General features: G+C 43.2%; 1 protein-coding gene across 6 annotated transcripts in view; it reads right to left on the bottom strand.

Annotated features, from left to right (window-relative positions):
* The window catches only part of LOC140730525 (uncharacterized), a 125,721-nt gene that overhangs the window by 87,170 nt on the left and 12,603 nt on the right, over positions 1 to 25,948 (bottom strand). For 5 of the 6 annotated variants that reach the window (XM_073051094.1, XM_073051095.1, XM_073051090.1 and 2 more), the window contains exon 2: positions 12,005 to 12,167. In XM_073051094.1, the coding sequence (XP_072907195.1) occupies positions 12,005 to 12,074 (70 nt within the window). In that variant the 5' untranslated portion in view covers positions 12,075 to 12,167. Of the gene's footprint in view, positions 1 to 12,004; positions 12,168 to 12,434; positions 12,482 to 25,948 lie in introns of those variants that run through there. The other variant, XM_073051091.1, reaches the window with a different exon arrangement.

Raw genomic sequence — 25,948 nt, 5'->3', positions numbered from 1 at the left:
ATGGCAAATTCATTACCATATTGGATATTAAATAGAAAATAAGGGAAGAGAAAGCAAGATGGGATTAATTTGAACAAATCAAAGGGCTAAATAGAAGGGTTTAAGCATTCATTTTTTTAGTCACTAGCAAAAGTTAAAACTCCAAACTAGATGCTAGAGAAGATGGCTGCCAACAGTTTACAAAATGCTCTTTATGATTTTCTGTGGTAAATTCATATTGAATTTATTAAGTAATCATCAAAAACATTACTCTGCACAATACATTGATCACACAGATATTTCAGGTGGAAATTTAAATTCCCAAGTTTAATCATACAACTGCAATTGCCAAAACTTGAAATGTCACTTGCAAATTAATGGCAGGGAACCAATTTAGTCTTGCTGATACTTGCCAACAAATTCAGGATTGCAAATAATTTTGCAAATAATTTTAACATCATTGTAATATATTTAAAAATATACTAGCACTTTCACAGAGAATAATAACACTAGTCAGCTGTGATCATAACACAAATGAAAGGAACCTTCATCAAAGGTTTGATTAAAGGTTGGATGACCTCCGGATCATTCGGGAGAATGAAGAGTTTATAGATAGTAACTACAGGAAGGCAGTTACGCCAAAAGAGCAGCGCACAGGTAATTGGGTTACCGTCAGGCGAGGGAAGGGGAAAGGGCAGGCAGAGCAGGGCTCCCCTGTGGCCATTCCCCTCAACAACAAGTATACCAATTTGGATACTGTTGGGGGGATGACTTACCTGGGACAAGCTGTGGAAGCCAGATCTCTGGCACTGAGTCTGGTTCTGCAGTGCAGAAGGGAGGGGGGAAGAAGAGGAGAGTGGTAGTGATAGGGGACTCGATAGTTAGAGGTACAGACAGGAGATTCTGTGGTCACGACAGAGACTCCTGGATGGTTTGTTGCCTCCCAGGTGCCAGGGTCAGGGATGTCTCTGATCGCGTTCTGAAATGGGAGGGTGAGCAGCCAGATGTCATGGTACACATTGGTACCAATGACGTAGGAAGAAAGAGTGAGGAGGTCCTGAAGAGTGAGTATAAAGAGCTTGGTAGGAAGTTAAAAAGCAGGACCTCGAGGGTGGTAATCTCAGGATTGCTACCTGTGCTACGTGCCAGTGAGGGTAAGAATAGGATGCTCTGGAGGATGAACACATGGCTGAGGAACTGGTGTAGGGGGCAGGGTTTCAGATTTCAGGATCATTGGGACCTCTTCTGGGGCAGGTGGGACCTGTACAAGAGAGATGGGTTACACCTGAACTACAGGGGAACCAATATCCTTGCAGGGAGGTTTGTTAGTGCTATTGGGGGAGGGGGGTTTAAACTAGATATGCAGGGGGGTGGAAACCAGAGTGCCAGAGTAGATAGTGGAGCGGGGGTGAAAATAAATGATGTTAAAGTTTCATGCAAAGTCACAAATAGAAGGGTTGTGTGTGGTAGTAATAATCTTCTAAGGTGTGTCTATTTCAATGCGAGGAGTATTGTGGGGAAGGCTGATGAGCTGAGGGCGCAGATTGACACGTGGAATTATGACATTGTAGCCATTAGTGAAACTTGGCTACAGGAGGAGCAGGACAAGCAGCTTAATGTTCCAGGGTTCTGATGTTTCAGGTGTGATACAGGCAGAGGGATGAAGGGTGGGGGGTGGCATTGCTAGTCAGGGAAAATGTTACAGCAGTGCTCAGGCAGGACAGATTAGTGGGCTTGTCTACCGAGGCCATATGGGTGGAGCTGAGAAACAGGAAAAGTATGACCACATTAAAAGGGTTGTATTATAAACCACCCAATAGTCAGCGAGAATTGGAGGAGCAAATCTGCAGAGAGATAGCAGACAACTGCAGGAAACATAAAGTTGTGATAGTGGGGGATTTTAATTTTCCACGTATTGATTGGGACTCCCATACTGTTAAAAGTCTAGATGGGTTAGAGTTTGTAAAGTGTGTTCAGGAAAGTTTTCTAATCCAATATTTAAAGGTACCAACTAGAGAGGATGCAATATTAGATCTCCTATTAGGAAATGAGTTAGGACAGGTGACAGAAGTGTGTGTAGGGGAACACTTTGGTTCCAGTGATCATAACACCATTAGATTCAACTTGATCATGGATAAAGATAGATCTGGGCCTCAGGTTGAGGTTCTAAACTGGAAAAAGGCCAAATTTGAAGAAATGAGAAAGGATCTAAAAAGCGTGAATTGGGACAGGTTGTTCCCTGGCAAGGATGTGGTTGGTAAGTGGGAGGCCTTCAAAGGAGAAATTTTGAGAGTGCAGAGTTTGTATGTTCCTATCAGGATTAAAGGCAAAGTGAATAAGAATAAGGAACCTTGGTTCTCTAGGGATATTGGAACTCTGATCAGGAAGAAGAGAGAGATGTATGACATGTATAAGATACAGGGAGCAAATAAGGTCCTTGAGGAGTATAAAAAGTGCAAAAAAATACTTAAGAAAGAAATCAGGAGGGCTAAAAGAAGACATGAGGTAGCTTTGGATAAGTGAAGGATAATCCAAAGAGCTTCTACAGGTATATTAAGAGCAAAAGGATAGTAAGGGATAAAATTGGTCCTCTTGAAGATCAGAGTGGTTGGCTATGTATGGAACCAAAAGAAATGGGGGCGATCTTAAATGGGTTTTTTGCATCTGTATTTACTAAGGAAACTGGCATGGAGTCAAGTCACACTTCCTCTGAGCAGCATGCTCATTCCTTGGTCAAATATGCTTTCCAACCAGAGGCACAGAGGTTGACATCAACACCTATTTACCTTCTGTTGGGCAGCAGTTAATAGTATGGAGACAGTTTTGGCATCATCCAGTACCTTTCTTAATTCACTTTCAGTTGACTGTATTACAGAGGATGTGGCATGCAAATTGTGGATGGATCTCCAATCAAATTGCATTTATCTCATCCAGTCATGTCCTTCAATGCTGGCCCTCCTGTTTTTAACCACATACAAGCCCAACGTGGCTTGTTGGTTGTTGTATCTCACTGCTATGAATGTCATTCCCACAATAATTATCCAGAATAAGTTCTTAGTTGGATATCAGCAGGCTTTAGTTCAGTATTTTTGAAATGCCATTCAAAATCATTTTGGGAATGACTGAAACAGCCAAACCAGCATTCAATTCCAAACACAAAGTACACTGCAGATGCTGTGGTCAAATAAACACGTACAAACAAGGGTTTGTAGAAGGGTAGAAGGGTCTCGGCCCGAAACGTTGACTGCTCCTTTCAATGGATGCTGCCCGACCCGCTGAGTTCATCCAGCTTGTTTGTACAGCATTCAATTCCATTTTAATTAATTTGCTGTTCACTTCTGATGAAAGCCATTTTGCTTGTCTATTGTTAGTATTCACATTGTACATCTCAAGGCTACCCCCTCCTGTGTCATTCTCATCATTATCAGATTTTTCATCAACAACATCAACTCATCACTACCTTCTCAAGGGCAACTAGGGACAGGCAATAAATGCTGGCATAGCTGACGATGCCCACATCCGATAAATGAATAAATCATTTTAAAAAGATTAGAATCAGAATTAGGTTTATTATCACCGGCATGTGTCATGGAATTTGTTAACTTAGCAGCAGCAGTACAATGAAATACATAATAGCATAGAAACAAATAAATAGCTGTATTATATATATATATATAAAGACTAAAATAGTGCAAAAAACAAAATAAGATATACATTAAAAAAGTGAGGTTGTGTTCATGGGTTCAATGTCCAGTTAGGAATTGTACGGTAGAGAGGAAGAAGCTGTTCCTGAATTGCTGAGTGTGTGCCTTCTGCACCTCCTTCCTGATGGTAACAATGAGAAGTGGGCATGCCCTGGGTGATAGGGGTCCTTAATAATGTTCGTCGCCTTTCTGAGGCACCGCTTCTTGAAGATGTCTTGGGTACTAAGGAGGCTGGTGCTCAAGATGGAGCTGAGTACTTTTACTTTCTGTAGTTTCTTTTCAGTTTTGTGCAGTAGCCCCTGCCCCCATACTAGACAGTAATGCAGCATGTCAGAATGCTCTCCACGGTACATCTCTAGAAGTTTTTGGGTGTTTTAGTTGACACACCAAATCGCTTCAAACTCCTAGTGAAATATAGCCGCTGTCTTGCCTTCTTTATAGTTACCTCGATACGCTGAGACCAGGTTACATTCTCAGAGATCTTGACACCCAGGAACTTGAGGATTGGTTCATGTAACCTTGTCTTACCCTTCCTGAATTCCACAATCAGCTCTTACTGACATGGAGTGCAAGGTTGTTGCTGCGACACCACTCAACTAGCTGGTATATCTCACTCCTGTAGGCACTCTCATCTTCATCTGAGATTCTACCAACAAGGGTTGTAACATCAGCAAATTTATAGATGGTATTTGAGCTATGCCTAGCCACACAGTCATGGTATTGAGAATGTAGAGCAGTGGACTAAGCACATACTCCTGAGGTACGCCAGTATTGATCGTCAGCAAGCAGGAGATATTAAACCACACAGACTGTGGTCTTCCGGTTAGGAAGTGGAGGATCCAAATATCAGAGGGAGGTAGAGAGGCCCAGGTTCTGTAACTTATCGATCAGGATTTTAGGAATGATGGTGTTAAACACTGAGCTATAATCAACAAACAGCATCCTGACATAGGTGTTTGATTTGTCCAGGTTATCTAAAGCTGTGTGCAGAGCATCTGCTGTAGACCTGTTAGTGCTCTTACTGCAATTACTATTACTGCAACTTGACTTTTTATCTTTTTTCTCTTCCCTGTGAAGTCCACTTATTTTTCTCTGCTCGAAATGCTCTTTGTACATGTTCTACTTTGTAGCATTTTCTGCAAATTGAGCCCTTGAACCAGTCTAGTGTATGTGAGACCCTGTACAATGGTAACACAATTTGTTTGGCCAGCCAGCTTTCTGTTGCAATTTTGTTCACGCTCACTTTCATTCCTGACTGCAACTCAATTGTGTCTCAGTCTGTGGTTTCTATTGAGCTATTTCAACTGCTCTCTTAATATGTTGTGCCTCAGTTAGGAGCCAATTTTGAATGCTTTTTGTAAGATTCCATAAACTAAATGATTTTTCAGTGTATATTAAGCCCATTACCAAACTGACAATGGTCAGACTTCATCAATTCATTCACATACTGTACGTTAAAATTGATCCTGATTATGAAACCTAAAGCATTCTGCAATTAATAAATTCAAGTTTAATTGTCATTCAGCCATACATGAATACACCCTAGAACAATGTTAGTCTAGGCCAATGTGCAAAACACAGTACCAACAGTCACACACAGCACAAGGCACATACAGCACATATAAGATATCAGTAAAATACAGTCACACAAAAAATATAGTCTAAGACCCTGAATCTATGAATGTTGCAGGAGGCTGCAGTCAAACACAATACAGCTCATCTCTGCTGAGCGAACACCGGGGACAGCACCAACTCCAGATTGGATACTGCAGCACACCACCTCCAGTAGAGCACGCCTCTCTCCTGGGTGGCTGTAAACACGTGACACAGTGGCTTGAGGCCTAATCCTCTTTACAACTGAGGCCACACAATTTCCCCACCGTCCCACCCCTTTCATCCGCCAATAAGTCAGTGAATTGGACTTGCAACATTGCACGTTGACAATACCCAACAAGGTGTTGCAATCACAATAAAAGCGATCCCTTTTGCACACCGACTCCTATGACGCATTGCACAAAGCACAATCCGCACAAAGTGCAGATACTTCACTTTCTCTGCCGATGAGCAACTCGCTGATGGGGTAGTCCTGTAGTACTTTAAGTACTTATTGTCCAGCAGAGCCTTGTGATCATGAAAAATGCACTTAAAAAGGACAATAACATCTTTGGTTGACCCCGTAGAAGCCGATACTTTCAAATGCACTGCCATCAATCATTTCAGTTCTAAATGTTCCTGTATTGCCTGCACAATATCAGCAAAGCTCATTTTGGCTGCCTTTATTGGAGCAGTCAGTCAAATTCCTAAGCAAACTGGATGCTTTTAAAGCCAATGCACTCAGCAACATTGGCACTCACGTCTCAGCAGCTATTCCATTCTGTTGTGTAACTAAATGTATCAGTCTTTCTGATGCAGCCAGCCATTTCTGCTTTCCTTATTGATTCATTGTTTATGAACCTCTAAATTTGTCCTTTTACTGTATTTATTTTAACTTGAGTGTATCCTTTTCCAAAGAAGCATGTGTTGTGTTTTTTTTACTCAACTGTTTCTTGCTGCGCTTTTTTTTACCTCAACTGTCTTGCTACATTTTTTTTTAAACTCAAATGTCTCCCTGCACTTCAAGTAGGTACTCATCTCAGGTTGATTTTAAACTGACTCATCGCCACTGTTAAGTTTCGTAATTTCAAAATCATTAAACTACATGCAAGAAAAAAGCAGCAGCCCAGAAGAATGGGTCTTAGTTTTGTTTTTAACTTTAAATGAGGCGTACGTGCATCACATGGTAGTGTCACGGTGTATGCAGTTCACCTATTTTTACATATAACTCGTAATGAATGATACAAACAACAAAGAATGCTTAATCAAACAATTTATTTACAACATTACTCAAACGTTACTGAAATGTTAAATACACAACAAGATCAAAGAGAATTTGGGTGGGAATAGGAGTCATGACAGTTGAAAGCATACCTATCTACGATAGGTCAGATAAAGTCTGGAATGAGGAAGGCACAGAATTCAAGGATTACAAATATCTTGAGGATTTTAGATGGGAATAAAACTTACGCAGAAAAGACAGGTTAGTCAAAGGATAGATTTCAATTTCAATTTATTGCCTTTCAACCATACACATGTATAATGCCAAAAGAAACAACATTTCTCTGGACCAAGGTGCACAACACAGTACAGATAGTTCACACACACATATAAAATAATATTGCCCCAAACAAATTAACAAGCAATTAGGTATTTGTACGACTCAAGTTAAAGAGTAAACAGAATGACGCTGCTGCAATTTGCGTGATGAGACCTGGGTGGTGCAGAAAGTTCAGTAGTCTCACGGCCTGGGGGTAAGAGCTGCTTCCCATCCTAGCAATTCATGCAGCATTAGGATGCTGCAGTACCTCCTGCCTGCTGGTAGGGAAGTGAAAGAGATTGTTTGGGAAATGGGAGTGATCGTTGACAATGCTAAGTGTCCTGCAGATACAGCACTCCTGATGGGTAGAAGAGATCCACTCAGCAGTCCTCACAATCTTTTTAAGCATTTGTGGTCAGATGCCTTGCAACTTCCAGATCAGACAGTGATGCAGCTGCTCAGGACACCCCAGATTAGGTTTCTCAACTGGGGTTCAGATGGTGGTTATAAAAAATAAACATTGTTTTTTGAACTTCACGCCACGTGATGTCTGCGCTCGTAGTGATGAGCAGTGACCAAGCAGCCCCGTTTGCAGAGGTCTCTCAGCCCAGTGTGGCAGTCTGCAGTAGGACCATGTTTTATTTGGTAAAGTCCATTCTCAGTTTCTGGTGTGAGATAGGGGAGGCTGCTGATAATTGGTGAGCGCTGTATTGCATGGAGGGGAGGACAGTAGGCTGATAGTCAGTGAGTGCTGTATTGCACTGTATTGGACTACAGGTGTTGAGGAGCGTGAAGTGCTTTTTTACAAACATTGAATGGACTTGCTTAACTTAGACTGTGACGTCAGCCTCTCCCTCTCAAATTACCTCCCCCAATTTCCCCTTGCGTGCCACCGACTGATTTATGTGAGCGAACAAACTCTACCAGTGGAGTAGAAAATTGGAGGGAATTATCATTCTAAAGACAGTCCAGTGTGGCAATTTTTGAAGAGAAGGTGTGAGATGGAAGAGGAGGATTCTAGGCCTAATGATGAAGAATTACAATCTTCTGAGTCATTTCACTGCACTTGTGTAACAACAGACACAAAAATGTCCGTCCTTACAATGAAAGATACTTATCAATGGGCTTTACATGAACCAGTGATCCAAGTTGTCCTCTTTCATAGTGCTTTGTCTGTGACAAAAAACATATGAATGTAGCAATGGCTCCAGCAAAATTGAAAAGACACTTACCTACAAGTCACAACCATATGACAGGTGAAAGTGCTGAATATTTTAAACAATGATTTGAATCTCAAAATAAACAGATGAAAGCTTTTGAAAATGAAGTCACAGTCAGTAAAAAGATTCAGGAAGCAAATTATTTAGTAGCTTTAAGACCAGTTCACATGAGAATATTTTAAAAACTGAAAATCTGGACAAAGAGCATATCAATCTCCTGTTGCACACAGAAATCCGGTGGCCTAGCAGAGGAAGAGTTTTCAACAGAGTGTTTGAGCTGAAAGGTGAATTGCAGGAGTACTTTCAAGAAAATAGTAGGCCAGATTTTGAGAGTGCTTAGAAGATGAAGAATGTCTTCAGAAACTAGCGTACTTAAAAGACATTTTCATCATATGAACCAGTTGAACAAGTCTCTGTAAGGCCCTGGGGAAAATGTTTTGACATCTACTGTCAAGATTCTTGGATTTAAAAGGGAACTGAATCTTTGGAAATATCATGTCGCAAAGGAAATCTTGAAATGTTTCCATTGTTGCTTGAGCTTGATGTGAGGAAGGATATCAGAAAGTCTCGAGTCTTATTGAAAGCCGTCCCTGGAAGAACAGCAGAACAAAATTGAAGAGTATTTTTCCTCCTTTCAACACGAGTGTATGACTGGGTGAGGGACCCTTTCTCTGAATCGTCTACTCAGCCTGAGAACTTGACTTTGAGCGAAGAGGAAGAACTTTGTAAGCTGCACTTTGATCATGCACTCAAGATGAGATTTACTAACCTGCCCTAGGACGTAATGGATTTCTGTGAAATAAGAGTATCCTGCCATTCATTTGAAAGCAATGAACATTTTGCTGCAGTTTTCAACTTCTTACATGTGTGAGCAAGCTTTTTCTTGTTTAGCAAGCATCAAGAGCAAGGATAGAGATTGTCTCATTTCAGCTGAACGTGAAATCCATGTGTGCTTATCTGAAACATGAGGAAATCTGCACCTACCATCCCACCAGCCTCCAGGTCCAATGTATAATTCTCCGTAACTTCCTCCACCTCCAATGGGATCCAACTACCAAGCGCATCTTTCACTCTCCCCCTTTCTGCTTTCTGCAGGGATCACTCCCTACACGACTCCCTTGTCCATTCGTCCCCCCCATCCCTTCCCACCGATCTCCCTTCTGGCACTTATCCTCATAAGCAGAACAAGTGCTACACCTGCCCTTACACTTCCTCCCTCACCACCATTCAGGACCCCAGACAGTCCTTCCAGGTGAGGCAACACTTCACCTGTGAGTTGGCTGGTGTGGTATACTGCGTCCAGTGCTCCCGGTGTGGCCTTTTATATATTGGTGAGACCCGATGCAGACTGGGAGACCATTTCGCTGAACACCTATGCTCTGTCTGCCAGAGAAAGCAGGATCTCCCAGTGGCCACACATTTTAATTCCACGTCCCATTCCCATTCTAATATGTCTATCCATGGCCTCCTCCACTGTCAAGATGAAGCCACACTCAGGTTGGAGGAACACCTTATATTCCATCTGGGTAGCCTCCAATCTGATGGCATGAACATTGATTTCTCTAACTTTCGTTAATGCCCCTCCTCCCCTTCTTACTCCATCCCTTATTTATTTATTTATTTGTTTATTTATCTTTCTTTCTTTCTTTCCCCCCCCCCCCCCCCGCCCCTCTCACAATCACTCTTTGTCTGTTCTCCATCTCCCTCTGGTGCTCCCCTCACTCTTTCTTTCTCCCTAGGCCTCCCGTCCCATGATCCTTTCCTTTCTCCAGCTCTGTATCCCTTTTGACAATCACCTTTCCAGCTCTTAGCTTCACCCCACCCCCTCCGGTCTTCTCCTATCATTTTGGATTCCACCCCCCTTTCAAATCTCTTACTATCTTTTCTTTCAGTTAGTCCTGACGAAGGGTCTCGGCCCGAAACATTGACAGTGCTTCTTCCTATAGATGCTGCCTGCGTTCCACCAGCATTTTGTGTGTGTGCTTATCTCAAGTTTGATCCAGAATTGATAAATTTATTATGTTTGCCGTATGAGTTTTTAAAATTTATGAAAGAGAATGAAAGAGATTACTTTCAAGAATGGTAAATTGGGCTTAACTATCTGATGTTTTTCAGGAAAGATTAGCTCAAAATTAATTCTCCACTCAAAAAGCATTGACAATTATTTTTGGAATATTATACCTACAACTTACTGATCACACTAACATACTGTGAGCTGGATGCAGGGGTTCCCTGAGACCTTTAAATTATTTCAAGGGTTCCTCCAGGGCAAAATGTTTGAGAGCGGCTGCTCTAGATGGTGTGCCTGTAAAAATTAATTAGAATGTGGGCAGAGCCTCACACACCTCGACCTCCTCAGAAATTGCAGATGCTGCTGTGTCTTCTTGACCAAAGAGATGGTATTCGGGGACCAGGTGAGACTGTCCAATTTGTGCATTCCCAGAAACTTGGTGCTGCTGACTCTCTCCACAGAGGAGGTATGTATGTACAGTGAGGAGAGGTCAGCCTGCACCTTACTAAAGTCCACCATCGTGTCTTTGGTCTTGTCCACATTGACACTCAAGTTGCTGTGCTCACACCATTCTACCTGCGGCTCTACCTCCTCTCTGTATGCCGTCTCACCGTCGTCGTTGATGAGGCGAACCACTGTTGTGTCAGCAGCAAACTTGATGGCTCAGTCTGAACTGCATCTAGCAGTGCAGTCACACATCAGCAATGTGAACAGCCGCGGGCTGAGAACGATGCTCAGCGTGATGGAGATAAAGACGTTTCTGCCAAAATGAACTGACTGTGGTTACTCTGTCAATAAGTCCAGGATCCAGTTACAAAGGGAGGTGTTGAGAGGACAGTTTACCCATCTAAGGGATGCTCATATTAAAAATCGAGCTGAAGTCGATAAACAACATCCTTGCATATGAAGCACCATCTTCCAGGTGGGTCAGGGCAGAGTGTAGTGCAGAGGATGGAGTGTAATCATCAATGGACTGATTAGAGTGATAAGCTAACTGGAAAGGATCCAGTGAAGCAGGAGGATGGGATTTAATGTGGTCCATAACCAGCCACTCAAAGCACTTAATTAGTGTTGAGGTCAGTACCACTGGACAGTAGTCATTGTGGCATGTTCTTGGGCACTGGGATGATGGTGGCCATCTTTAAGCCTGAGGGGTCAGACAGAAGTTGAGGATGTCTGTTGGAAATTGTTAACTGGGCTGAATGTCCCTCAGCACCTGACCAGGTATGTTAGCAAGCCCTCCAGCTTTACATAGGCTGACTAGGGTCTTCCTCCCATCAGCTGCAGCCAGACTGGGGGTTGGGGGTTAGGAGGACATCCTCACAGGCACATTGTTCTGTGCATCAAACCGAGTGTAAAAGACATTCAGCCTATTAGGAAGAGCAGAGTCACTGTCCTTGAGACACAGCCTGAATGCCCTGCAAACCAACCAGGACAGTTTACTCTGTCCTCAAAGACAGTTGTCTCTGGTGTCACGGAAACCAGGATGGGAATTATAAATTTGAGTATTGCTTAACAGGAAACAATAAGGTCAGCAAACAAAGGGGATGGAGTGAATCGGACATGATACAAGCAGCAAAACTTTGAGTGGCTAAATTCATGGAGAGTGAAATAAAAGCCTGGCCTGCAAAAAGTTCAATTGGTCAAGTGAGGGGATAACAAATCTTTAGCTGAGGATTTCAACAGCATATTAGCCACGTAAAGGCGAGAGCTTCGCGATATTAACAAATTGGACATAGACACTCAGCGATGATTTGAGATGTAAAATTTAATTTTTGGCATGATACCAACGTGGTAAGCTGTTAGATTCTCTTTCTGGGGGAGCGATGGCCGGAGTCAATAAATATACACGCACGGACATACTAAGTTCAACCATTTGAGGGCACTGTTTCACGTGCTTCCTAACGCAAGCAATAGCAAAATGAATAACATGTCGCCTGTTTAGTGATATCCCTACCGTTAAGGTCCAGTCTTTTCAAAGCAATCCAGATGCGGGAGGCAGTCGCTTCGTTTGTAACCGCTGCCATGTTCCCCGTTTCGGCCTGCCTTTCTCGCACAGTCAGGCTCCGTGTTGCTGCGTGTCTCGCCGCCTTCTCCAATCAGAAAACGATCTTCGGCACCTGGAAAAGGGAATAAGGTAGCTCGCTGACCCCAGGTTCATGGAGCCGCAGGGATGGGGGGGATTCTGCTTGTGCAAATAATGTATTATGATAATAAACTGGGGAAACCGTTTTCATTATACATCTTTAACATTTTGTCTGAACAATAATAATGCGCTTTATTTTCTTGTATTCCTGGTATCTACCATCTTCAGTACATAAATCAATATAATATCTGCGGGTTCCACGTATTATAAATTATGATTTTGTATCAGATTAATCTCTCACAGTTCTTAAAAGAAGGAGATAAAACGCAAACACAAGGAAATCTGCAGATGCTGGAAATTCAAGCAAGACACACAAAATGCTGGTGAGTCCTGACGAAGGGTCTCGGCCCGAAACGTGACTGTGTTTCTCCCTATAGATGCCGCCTGGCCTGCTGCGTTCCACCAGCATTTTGTGTGTGTTGCAGGAGATAACACGATCGGCTTCAGTAGGAGAAAATATTTTTTTAAATTTGGAACATAAAAAATGAATTGTTCAAAACCTGAGAATAAAATTAAAAATTATGGAAATCTGGTAGTACAGTTCTCAGGCACCTCCTAGTATCTCCCTCTACCATGACTCACCACTGAACATCAGACTATTACTTCCCAGTCCCCCAATTTGCTTCCTGAGTTGATCTTCCCTCCGGAGATTCAGCCTTGTAGTCCTTTGGCCCAATACAGCTCACTTCTTCATGCCAAGTATCTACAATTGGTACCGTCCAGATAGGCCATATTGTTTTAGTATGCTCTTGCCCCTCACTCAAACTTTTTTCTTCCAACTTTGACTATATCCTTTCTGCTCTGATCTCACCTACCCACTGCACCTTTGAGTCTCTCAGTCAATTTGAAAGTTTACAGTTCCCTAGCCTCAATCATCGAATCTTTATCATGGATACAACCACTGGGTATACATTTATAAAGAGAGTGCACAGAAGGTATTCTTAATTCATTTAGAATTGTTAACTATCAAAATGGATCTTGATATAATAACTGCAGCAGTGAACTTCGTATTGGAGAAAAGTTCTAGTAATCATTTCCATGATGCAAACATGAATTGTTCCAACAATATTACATCTGTTATATCAGTGCCCTTATCTTTTGGGCTAGAGCAGGACATAGGTAGTAAACTATTTGGTCCTTTATTTACTTTGAAGTCAGTACAGTGTCCAGAATGTAAATATAGCCTTATGCAGTAACCAGTTCTTGACACTGAGAGGCAACTATTTTCAGCCCCTTGATGATGCTAAACAAACATTTTATGACTGTTTCTATATTGTACAGTATTTGCCAATTAACTATCAGATCATTTATATCATACATAGATCAAGTGATAACATTTAAAATTTCCTTTTAGCCTACCCTTGTTCATACATCCCAAAAGCTAGCTTCCTATCATTGTTGTTTCTTAATCTATAAATTCTTCTTCGATTGCCCATCGGAATCCGATGACGACATCCACTCCTTTAACGGTGAGATCTTTGATGACTATACAGCCCTATCCTGGACCCACAAGTTCTACTGCAGGTGGGATATGTATATGTGGTAGTGGTGGTAGTGGTGGCAACCATGGCTGCATTTCTCCTGGCTCTCTTCTGCTATCTTCTGGTTGTTCTTTCCATCTACATCCCTACGCAGTTATCACCAAGTGTTACGGTCAGCAGCAACATCCTCTAGGTCCTCAGGTCTGATCTTGCACTTCCTTAAAGCATTCTTCATCTGATCCTTATAGCATTTCTTCGGCCCTCCACCTGAGTGTTGACCATGATGTAACTGGCCGTATAACACTCTGCAAGGTAGCCAACATGGGGCATCCTTATCACGTGCCCCAGCCACTGCAGCTGACACTGGGTGATCATGGCCTCAATACTTCTGCAGCTGGTCTTTACAAGTATTTCAGTGTGAGGCACCCACTCACACCAAGTAATTCTTTGGAAGCGCTGAAGGCAGCTTATGTGGAAGCGCTCCGAGAACTTGACGTGACGGATGTAGGTTACCCAAGCCTCACAGCTATAAAGGAGGGTGGTGACACAGACCGCTTGGTATACAGTGACCTTTGTGGAGGGACAAAGGCTCCTGTTCTGAAAGACTCTACGCCGAAGTCTCCAAAAGGCAGCTGATGCCTGTTTAATGCGGCTCTGGATGTCGTTGTCAATGCCGCTATCCTCAGAGAGAATGCTCCCCAGATATCTGAAAGGTGGCACTACTGACAGCTTTTCATCACCAACAGTGAAGGCAGGTAGAGTGGGTGGGACACTGGTACTCCATTGGCAAACCACTTCTGTCTTGGTGGTATTGACGGTCAGCCCCATCCTGCTGTACGCTCTCACCGCCACAGCAAGGACAGTGTGAGGATTCTCCGGAGTATGGGCCACAAGAGCACAGTCATCTGCATACTGCAGCTCCAGGACCCGCTCTCTATAGAGTTTGGTGGTTGCGTGGAGACTCCTGATGTTAAAGAGTTTGCCATCTAATCTGATGTCCACTGCCATACCGCTGCTGTCCTCAATCTCATTGTGGAGATGCCTGGTAACTCACAAGAGGAAGATGTTAAAGAACACTGGCGCTAGCACACACCCCTGCCTCACCCCTGTACGGACAAGGAAGGGCTCCGACTCTTGTCCTCCTACGGTCACCCGAGCAGTCATCCCATTGTGGAACCGGTGGAGGATATTAACAAATTTATTAGGACAGCCAAACCTGAGGAGGACATCCCATAAGAGCTCTCTTTGCACAGTGTCAAATGCTTTGGAGAGGTCGACAAAGGCCATAAACAGGTCTTGATGTTGATCCTGGCACTTTTCCTGAAGTTGCTGGGCTGTGAAGATCATGTCGATTGTGCTCCTGTTCTTCCCAAGTCCACACTGCGATTCAGGTAGCATTGACTCGGTGATGTTGCTGATGAGCCTCTGAAGCATCACCTTAGCCAGGACCTTTCCAGCAACAGAAAAGATACCATTTAAAGTTTCCTTTTAGCCTACCCTTGTTCATACATCCAAAAAATTAGCTTCCTGTCATTGTTGTTTCTTAATCTATAAATTAGTGCACCGAAATCAGACAAGTTGATAATCCTTTGAAAAACTACTTGAAGTGGACATAAGTTAACTTCACTACTTTGTGGTTTTATTCCTTTGCTCTACTCTTATGGCATAGTTTAAAGAGAATGTAACAGGACAACAGAGATGCAGAGTCTGAAAATCCATTCAAATCAAAATAGGCAATACTGAAAACATAGCATCTGCAGAATCAAAATTAAATTCCAGTTATTATTACACTTCAAGTTTTGATTAAATGTAGACCTTCAGATTTCTTGAATAATGCTCATAAGAGTTAAGAATTTCCTGGCGTGGAAATTCAGAAGCCAGGAAGCATCTGATCATTTATTCAGGGGTTAGGCAAGGCAGAAAAACATCCTTAAACACAGATTAAGATTTTCAAATAAATCATCAGGGGTTGTAATTGGCAGTGACTGGTTTAGAGTCGGTGGAGGCAACCGATATCCAACCATGGTTTCTGATTTTACACATAGAGTTGGGAACAACACTTCTGCTTCTTACAGTCAATGAGTTATAGCATGGAAGCAGGCTCTTTGGCTCAACTTGTCCATTCTAACCAAGGTGCCTTACTGAGCTTGTCTATTTGCCTGCATTTGGCCCATATCCCTCTAAACATTCCTAGTCATGCATCTACCTCAGTGGCTTTTAAACACTGCATTTGTACTCTCCTCTACTACTTCATCTGGCAGCTTTTTCCATTTACCCATGACCCTCTTTGTGGAAATACAGTACCGTGCAAAAGTCTTGGGCACGTACATATAGCTAGCATGCCTAAGACTTTCACACTGTACTTTAGTAAATTTATGTATTACCCTGCACTGCTGCTGCTGCAAAAAAAAAACAAATTTCATGGCATATTTTCGAGTGAAGATAAACCTGATTCTGATATGGGTGTCTATTGTCAAGTGAGAGTGGGAAGAGAGCTGGAAGAGGGGAATCAAGGTTGGGAAAAGGGAAAGGGCAAGGCGAGGGAGTGAGAAGCACCAGAGAGGCATTCTGTAATGATCAATAAATGGATTATTTGGACTCAAATCACCCTACCTGGTGTTTCAGAGCTGGGTGTGTCTGCACCTGTGTCATCTCCTGCCCCTGGCACTCCTTATCTGCCACCTGTCCCATGTCCCTCATACAGTGCTCCACCATTGCCATTCCCAATACCCTTTGCTCCTGCCAGATTTACACACTCTCTGTTCCATGTTGATAAATACGATTCTGTGCAATAGTCTTTGGCACCCTAGAGAGTGTGCCTTAGACTTTTGTACGTACTGTACTTGCCTTTCTGGTAGCTCAGTGACCTCTGGGAAAGGCAAGGAGAGTAGGCAGACAGTGCAGTTTTTCTGTGGCCCTTCCCCTCACTGATAGCTATACCTCCTTGGATGCCATTGGTGGGGACAATCAATGAGAGGGTAAAAGTTGCAGCCTGAGGACAAGGAGGACACAACAGCTCTGAGGCTCAGCAGGAAAGGTGCAGTCAAACAGAGCAATAATGATAACAGACTCATAGTTAGGGGGGCAGACAGGAGATTCTGTGGCCATAGAAGAGATTCTAGTTAAGATGTGTTTCTCCTAGGTGAAAGAGTTAAGGTCATAAGATATCGGAGCAGAATTAGGCCATTTGGCCCATTGAGTCTGCTCTGCCATCTTATCATGGCTGATCCATTTCTCCCCTCAGCATCAGTCTCCTGCCTTCTCCCTGTATCCTTTCATGCCATGACCAATCAAGAATCTATCAATGTCTGCCTTAAATATACACAACGACCTGGCCTCCACAGCCGCCTGTGGCAACGAATTCCACAAATTCACCGCTCTCTGGCTAAAGAAATTCCTCTTCATCTCTGTTCCAAAAAAAAACCCTCTATTCTTGGCTGTGCCCTCTGGTCTTAGACTCCCACACCAAAGGAAACATTCTTTCCACATCCACTCTACTGAGGCCTTTCAACATTGGATAAGTTTCGATGGGATCACTCCTCATTCTTCTGAATTCTAGTGAATACAGTCTCAGAGCCATTGAACACTCTTCATATGAAAGCCTTTCAATCCCGGAGTCATTCTGATGAACCTCCTTTGAACCCTCTCCAATGACAGCACATCCTTTCTTACATTGTGTTAAATTATCGCTGCAAACAGTAAAGGGGTGAGTGATGGTGAGGCAAGTTCGGCAGATGGATTGTTGCAGATGGAGTTCCAATGCCCAGTCAGCTGGCCCTGGAACAAGGTTCGATTGCTCTAGGACATCTCTGAGCAGTTGCAAAAGGTTCTCAAGAAGGAAGGTGAACATCCGGAAGTCTCAAAATGTTACCAACAAAATAGGTGTAAAAAGGGATAAGGTACAACGGAGTGAGCATAGTGAATTGGAAAATAGTTTAATAGGCAGGACATAAGAGTGATGACCTCTGATTTACTACCAATGCCATGTACTAGTGAGGGTAGGAACAAAAAGGTATGCCAGAAGGCAATACTTCAGAACCTTGGATCATTCAGAACTTTTCTGGGCTAATGGTGACCAGGACAAGATGGACAAATGCACTTGAACTGGAGGGGAACCAAGATCCTGGCAAGAAGGTTTGCAAGTGCTATTTGGGATGATTTAAACTAGAGGGGTGGGACCAGGAGTGGTAGTGAGGCTGATGAGAAGTTATGGAAAGATACTGTAACAAGATAAAGTTTAGCAGTCAGGATAGCCAGTAACACAATCAAAAGAAAAAGCGCTAGTTTTAATTGCTGCTAAGTCTTTTGCATTACCTTTAATGCAAAAGACTTAACAGAAAGCCAGTTGAACGGATGGTATGAATTGGCTCTGGGATATTATTGCCTTATCAGAAACATAGCAGAATTGGTATATTAATATTACAAAATACAGGTGCTTGGACATGATACAGTTACAGGTAAGAGAGGAGGATTTGCTTTCTTGATGAGGGAGGACATAACAACAATGCTTGACGAGGATAGTCCTGGGAGGTTATCTAATGAGGCCACATGGATAGATCTTAGAGACAAAAGTGGATGGTCATGTTGACAGGACCCCCCCCCCCCACCCCCAGCAGACAGTGGGAATTAGAGGAGCAGATGCATAGACGAATTTTAGAAAGCTGTAAGAATAATCAGGTAGTATTAGTTTGACACTTTTAACCATCATAACATTGATTGGCTACCCATTGTGCAAAGGCATTGGATGATATGGAATTTGATAAATGTGCCCTATAAAGTTTCCTTAATCAATGTGTAGGGGTCCCTTTTAGAGAAAGTGCAACACTGGACTTCCTCTTAGGGAAAGAGATAGAGCAAGTGACTGACTTGCAAGTCAGTGAGCACCTCAGGTTGAGTGATATACCTCCGTTGGTTTTGAGATAGTTATGGAATAAGATAGGGTCGAGTGGATGAGACTGTTTGCTGGTAAATTGATGACTAGCAAGTGAGAGGTTTTTAAGAGTGTGACATAAGGAATGCAGGGACAACATATTCCTGCTCAGGTAAAGGGCAGCACTGGCAAATTTTGGGAACACTGGCTAACAGGAGATACTGAGGCTCTGGTCAGTGTTATATAAAGGGCTAACTATTAGTCTTTGTACACACAAAGGAAATTTACTAAAATAATTTTGTACACACCAACAAGATCTACCGGAATAATGGTGTGCACACTAAGAGATCTGCTGGAATAATTGTGTACACACTAGAAGATCTGCTGGAATAATGGTGTACACAGTAAGAAATCTGATGGAATATGGTGTACACACTAATGAGATCTGCTGGAATATGGTGTACACACTAAGAGACCTGCTGGAATAATGGTGTAAACTAACTAAATTTGCTGGAATATTGGTGCACATACTAATAAGATTTACCAGACTAATGGATCATTTCCTTAATGTGCACACCAACATCTGCCAGAATAATGGTGTGCACATTAAGGAAATGTACCAGAATAAAGTTGTATGTACTGACAAGATTTACCAGATTGATGCTGTGCACATTAGCTAGATTTACCTGGATAATTGTATTCACACTAATGTGCTTTGCTGGAATGATGCTGTGAATACCAATGATATCTGTAAGAATAATAGGCTACATATTGGCAAATATTCTGGAATTAGGGTGTATAGCAAATATTAACTAGAGCAACCAATCTTTAGACCTGCACATGGATTGTAGATTAAATTTAAAATGCTCCCTACACAACAGTTTCCTAGAGTTGTGGGCATAAGTTAATGAAAAAAAGACAATGCTGATTAACATTTATTTTGGGTGTCTGGAGTGTAGGTGCAGAGGAGATGAAAATTGTGTGTAATTCAAAGGAAGCATTGTAGATACGAGTTTTAAGGACAACTATAGAATTGTCCTTTGATCTTTAGCATATAAAATATCATGTAATATTGGGTCAAAGATGTCTCTTCCTTCAGTGTGTTACATTTTGTTGAATAAAAGACTACTTTTATATCTACCGGCTGCACCTCACCAGTGACTTATTTCACTTTACAATATTCGGGGCCTCATCCAGGACACCTTCGTGTGACCCACCATGTGGCCAGAGAGCTCAGCAGTCAAAGTGGGTTAGTATTTTTAAAATGAGCACCACTTACACATGGATCAGTTCCATTTGCTGACTATGGGATAACGCAGTGTCACGAACGTGGCAGAGAACTGAACCAGTAGATGTAAAAGTAGTGTGGTGTGTGTGTGCGCGTGGATGGGTGTTTATGTGAGAGATTAACCATGTGTGTGTTAGTTTGGTGACACAGGGCCACTAGTTACAATCGATGGTTACTGATAGTTTGGGACGCCAGAGTGGGGGTACAGATACTTGTTCTGGGTACTGTATTTTGGCAGATGCTTTTGCGAGTTTGTGTCTGTAACCTTGGTGTAACAGTTTTAAATGTAAAGGAATACAACAGGCATTATGAGTTCAATTGCAAATAAGTGACAGATTGCAGAGTACTGTTTAATTTTTATTTGTCATTTATATTTTGTGGAGTGTAGAAATTAGAGTGGAGATATTTGTGTAAAGGTTATACCCAAATATGTAAGACCAGAAGATATAGGAGCAGAATTAGGCCATTTGGCCTGCTGAGTCTGCTCAGCCATTTCATCATGGCTGATCCAATTTTCCTCTCAGCCCAAATCTCCTGCCTTCCCCCCATATCCTTTCATTCCCTGACCAATCATGAATCTATCAACCTCTGCTTTAAATATGTGTAAAGACTTCGCCTCCATAGCTGCCTGTGGCAAAGAATTCCATAGATTCACCACTCTCTGGCTAAAGAAATTCCTCCTCATTTCCGTTCTAAAAGGACACCCTCTACTGCGATCTCTGGTCTTTAAAATTGTTTAAAAATAAAATGCTTGTAAAACAGCTGCACCACCCAGCAACCCATGATTTAACACCAGGCCCTCCCACCATGGGAAATAACTTCTCCACATTCACTCTACAAAGGCCTTTCGCCATTCAATAGGTTTCAATGAGGTCATCCCTCATTCTTCTGAATTCTAGTGAATACAGGCCCAGAGCCATCAATGCTCTTCATATGGTAAGCCAGTCAATCCTGGAATCATTTTCGTGAAACTCCTTTGAACCCTTTTCAATTTCAGCACATCTTCAGTGGTTGGTAAATTGATGGAGAAGATCCTGAGAGACAAGATTTATAAACTTTTTAAGAGGCATAATATGATTAGGAATAGTCAGCATGGCTTTGTCAAAGGCAGGTCATGCCTTATGAGCCTGATGGAATTTTCTGAGGATGTGACTAAACACATTGAAGGAAAAGCAGTAGATGTAGTGTATATGATTTCAGCAAGGCATTTGATAAGGTACCCACGCAAGGCTTATTGAGAAAGTAAAGAGGCATGGGATCCAAGGTGACTTTGCTTTGTGGATCCAGAATTGGCTTGCCCACAGGAGGAAAAGAGTGATTATAGTTGGGTCATATTCTGCATGAAGGTCAGTGACTAGTGGTTTGCCTCAGGGATCTGTTCTGGGACTCCTTCTCTTTGTGATGTTTATAAATTACCTGGATAAGGAAGTGGAGGGATGGATGAGTAAATTTGATGACGACACAAAGGTTGGGGGTGTTGTGGATAGTCTGGAGAGTTTTCAGAGACTACAGCAAGACATCGATAGGATGCAAAACTGGGCTGAGAAGTGGCAGATGGAGTTCAACCCAGATAAGTGTGAGGTGGTTCATTTTGGTAGGTCAAATATGATGGCAGAATATAGTATTAATGGTAAGACTTTTGGCAGTGTAGAGGATCAGAGGGATCTTGGGGTCTGAGTCCACAGGACAATTAAAGCTGATACGCAGATTGACTGTGTGGTTAAGAAGGCATTGGCCTTCATCAACCATGAGATTGAGTTCAAGAACCAAGAGGTAATGTTGCAGCTATATAGGACCCTGGTCAGACCCCACTTGGAGTACTGTGCTCAGTTCTAGTGGCCTCACCACAGGAAGGGTGTGGAAACTATAGAAAGGGTGCAGAGGAGATTTACAAGGATGTTGCCTGGATTGGGAGCATGCCTTATGAGAATAGGTTGAGTGAACTCGGCCTTTTCTCCGTGGAGTGGCGGAGGATGAGAGGTGACCTGATAGAGGTGTATAAGATTATGAGAGGCATTGAACATGTGGATAGTCAGAGGCTTTTTCCCAGGGCTGAAATGGCTGCCACGAGAGGACACAGTTTTAAGGTGCTTGTAAGTAGGTACAGAGGAGATTTTGTGGTAAATATTTTTACACAGAGAGTGGTGAGTGCATGATCTGCTGGGCTGCTGGCAACAGCGGTGGAGACGGATACAGTAATTTTAAGAGACTCTTGGATAGGTACATGGATCTTAGAAAAATAGAGGGCTATGGGTAACCCAAGGTAATTTCTAAAATAAGTACATGTTCGGCACAGCATTGTGGTCTGAAGGGCCTGTACTGTGCTATAGGTTTTCTATGCTTCTATTATCTTTTCTAAGATAAGGGGCCCAAATTTGCTCACAGTACTCCAAATGAGGCCTCACCAGTCTCAACCTTATATCCTTGCTTTTATCTTCTCAACCTCATGAAATGAATGCTAACATCGCATTTGCCTTCATCACCACAGACTCAACCTGCAAGTTAACCTTTAGGGAATTGTAATGTTCAATCAGGTTTGCGGATCTGGCAAGTGAGACAAGAGAATGCACCGACTTTGAGTATGTATATTAATAATTTATTTACAAACAGTAAAAATTCATCCAAGCATTGATTTGAAGTGAATTCACTTTATTTCTTACATCCTTCACATACATGAGGGGTAAAAATCTTTTTATTACATCTCCATCTAAATGTGCAATCATAGTAATTTATAATAATTTATGATAAATAGAACAGTCAATGTAATATAGACTACACTCAAATCAGCGTGATTTGCCTGGTGGAAGAAGCTGTCCCCGGAGCCTGTTGGTCCTGGCTTTTATGCCGTGGTACCACATCCCAGATGGTAGCAGCTGGAATAGATTGTGGTTGGGATGGCTTGGGTCCCCAATGATCCTACAGGCCCTTTTTACACACCTGTCCTTGTAAATATCCTGAATCATGGGAAGTTCACAACTACAGATGCGCTGGGCTGTCTGCACCTCTCTCTGCAGAATCCTGCGATTAAGGGAGGTACAGTTCCCATTCCAGGCAGAAATGCAGCCAGTCAGGATGCTCTCAGTTGTGCCCCTGTAGAAAGTTCTTAGGATTTGGGGGCCCATACCAAACTTCCTCAACCGTCTGAGGTGAAAGAGGCGCTACTGTGCCTTTTTCACCACACAGCTGATGTTCACGGACCATGTGAGGTCCTCAGTGATGTGGATGCTGAGGAACTTGAAGCTGTTCACCCTCTCAACCCCAGATCCATTGATGTCAATAGGGGTTAGCCCGTCTCCATTCTTCCTGTAATCCACAACCAGCTCCTTTGTTTTTGCAACATTGAGGGAGAGGTTGTTTTCTTGCCACCACTGTGTCAGAGAGATGACTTCTTCCCTGTAGGCCACCTCGTTATTGTTTGAGATAAGGCCAAACAATGTAGAGTTATCGGCAAATTTAATTAGTCGATTGGAGCTGTGGGTGGCGATACTGTCATGGATATACGGGGAGTAAAGGAGGGGACTCTACACAGCCCTGAGGGGCTCCTATATTGAGAGTCAGAGGGTTGGAGGTGAGGGAGCCCACTCTTACAATCTGCTGGTGATCTGACAGGTCTCTGAGCGCCTTGTCAAGCCTGGATGGAACTATCGTCTTGAATGCTGAACTGTAGTCCAAGAACAGCATTCTCACATAAGCATCCTTCTTCTCCAGATGTGTAAGAACAGTATATGGAGCAGTGGCTATTGTGTCATCTGTTGATCAGTTGTGTCGTTAGGCGAAATGTAGGGGGTCCAGTTTGGGTAGCAGCGAGCTGCAGATGTAATCCTTGACCAGCCTCTCAAAGCATTTGCTTGTTACTGAGGTGAGTGTAACAGGATGCCAGTCATTCAGGCATGTTACCTTGGTCTTTTTTGTACAGGGACAATAGGGGATAATTTGAAGCAGAAGGGCACTCTACACTAGGAGAGGGAGAGATTAAAAATATCAGTAAATACACCTGCCAGTTGTGCTGTGCACATCCTGTGTACTTGCCCTGGGGTGCCGTCCGGTCCTGCAGACTTGTGACTGTCCACTCGTTGGAAACATCCGCATACCTCAGCCTCAGAGATGACCAGGTTGCAGGTTGTAGCGGTGACTTTCCTCAGAGGCTCAGAGTTAGCGATATTGAACCTAGCAGAAAAGCAATTGAACTCATCTGGGAGAGAGGCTGTGATGTTGGCAGCACCATAACGTTTGGCCTTGAAGTCTGTGACGGTATGCAGCCCTCGCTACAGGTCACATGTGTTTTTCACTGTAAGTCTTGACTCAGTCTTCTTCCTATATTCTTGTTTCGCAGCCTTGATAGCTTTGCGCAGATCATAGCTATACTTGATCTCCAGTGGTGTAAGCTCTACATCGCGCAGTAAGTGCTGCTCGCACGGGAACTATTGATCCAGGGTTTCCAGTACAGGAAGACCCTGGGAACAACAACACTGATGCACTTCCGAATGAAGCACATGCCTCCATCAGTGAACTCGGAGACATCCTCATCATGGAAGACATTCCAGTCGACGTGCAGCATGGAGGCCGATTGGTCGGACCAAGAGTGGATGGTTTTAACTATGGCCGCCTCGTTTCAGCTTCTGCTTGTACGTCAGCAGAAGCAGGATCGAAGAGTGATCTGATTTTCTAAAAGCTGGGCAAAGGAGAGCTTTGTAAGTGTCAAGGAAGGGAGTGTAACAGTGGTCAAGTATCTTATCTCCATGAATGCTCACCTGGATGTGCTGACAGATCTTCAGAGAGACTTTCATTAGCTTGATTAAGGTCACCAGTGACAATGAGGGCAGCCTCTGGGTGAGCAGTCTCCAGCATGTTGATGGTCTCGTACAGTTCCTTGAGAGTCAGGTCAGTATCAGCCTGCGGCGGAATGTGCACCGCTGTGATGATAACAGCCGTGAACTCCCTGGACAGTCAGTATGGTCTGCACAGCAACACCAGCTAGTCCAGGTCTGGGGAGCAAAAGGATTTGAGTGCATGCACATTCTGAAGGTCACACCAAACATTGCTGACCATGAAGCATACCCCTCCTCCTTTACTCTTCCCAATGAGGTTTTTCAATCTGTCTGCCCGGAACAGGGAGAACCCAGAGGGTTGATGGCATGATCCGGTATCTCCTCCATCAGCCAGGTCTCCACAAAACACGAAGCACATTCATGTTCCCCAAGTTACAGACACTGCAAAGCTGAATACTCAACAAACATAGTACATTCAACAAACATACTTAGTTAAATGAGCATACCTTCCCAACGGTCTCACCTTCAACAAAGGAAGAAGAGAGCAAGCCCCTTCCTTACGCTATTTTATATCCCCAGGATATTCGAAACAGGACACCATACATCTATCCAATGGGAAAAGCAGCTGCAGCTTCTAAACTAACCAATCACAACAGAAGTGACTTTCAACAATCAGAATAAGACGCGCTCCCACAGGACACTCCACCCCTCAAAAGTTGCAAACATGATGATCCAAACCTCAGACTAGTATGACCCTCACAAACTCCCAACTATGTTATGCATAAATACAAGAGTACAATTTCCAGTCCTGTAAACCCAATAGTCATCTCTTCAGTATACTATAGTAGTCCACCAGCCCCACCCTGTAGTGTAATAGCCAATGAGCTGGTCCCACACTTAGTTTTATACACTGGCTTTGAGATATGATCAACCAGGTGAGTGAAGTTCACCAACCCATCAGGAATGTAGGTACAAGTAATGGTACAAGTGCCATCTTCTTTTGTGAGCAGGTAATCCAAGGCATCAGTTCCTGGGACTGTCTGGCTGTACCATGCAGAGAAAGGCTATCATTCAAACAGCCTTCCTTTGTAACAGCCCTCTTTAACGACCAGCACGGGTAAGATGCTCATCCAGGGCATTGGGGTGGCATACGTACAGCACCACGTATCAATCCCACCACCCGGTGGAAACAATGGGTGGGCCTTGGAACTCCATATCCAGTAAGTGCCACTCAGCTTCCAACAAGTGCCCATCTTCACAACACCACTTGGCACAGACACAGACATCAGAAGATTCTGCTCCTGCTCACACTTGCCACCCACCTTGCACCCACCCTGTACCTGTACT

This window comes from Hemitrygon akajei, chromosome 7 (assembly GCF_048418815.1).
Source record: "Hemitrygon akajei chromosome 7, sHemAka1.3, whole genome shotgun sequence".
In the NCBI taxonomy this organism is placed as follows: Eukaryota; Metazoa; Chordata; class Chondrichthyes; order Myliobatiformes; family Dasyatidae; genus Hemitrygon; species Hemitrygon akajei.
This window is presented reverse-complemented; position numbering and strand designations above follow the sequence as displayed.